General features: G+C 45.0%; 1 protein-coding gene across 1 annotated transcript in view; it reads right to left on the bottom strand.

Annotated features, from left to right (window-relative positions):
- Window positions 1–271, bottom strand: part of LOC119593979 (poly(rC)-binding protein 3-like) — a gene marked incomplete in the record, with an annotated part of 48552 nt that overhangs the window by 19334 nt on the left and 28947 nt on the right. The window contains 1 exon segment of the mRNA XM_037943000.1: window positions 67–123. Within this exon segment, the coding sequence (XP_037798928.1) occupies window positions 67–123 (57 nt within the window).

The raw sequence follows: 271 nt of genomic DNA, 5'->3' as shown, positions 1-271 counted from the left end.
CATCCAAGCACAGATAACAGCAAACAGCGTATGAAAACACACTTGTAACAAGGCAATGACACTTACTTCTTCTCTGAACCGCTTGACAATCTCTCCCTTCTTGCCGATGATACTGCCCACTTCCTGAAACACAGAAAAAGAAATCCCGTGAATATTTTGCACCAGAGGATGACTGGTTTATAAGCGGGAGCCAACAGTACATGCACGACTCCCACCCTATATTATTATATCTTCGTTCGGACTCCCAATCGCCGCTCTTCTCCCGTAACAT

Source organism: Penaeus monodon, chromosome 33, assembly GCF_015228065.2.
Source record: "Penaeus monodon isolate SGIC_2016 chromosome 33, NSTDA_Pmon_1, whole genome shotgun sequence".
Taxonomy (NCBI): domain Eukaryota; kingdom Metazoa; phylum Arthropoda; class Malacostraca; order Decapoda; family Penaeidae; genus Penaeus; species Penaeus monodon.
This window is presented reverse-complemented; position numbering and strand designations above follow the sequence as displayed.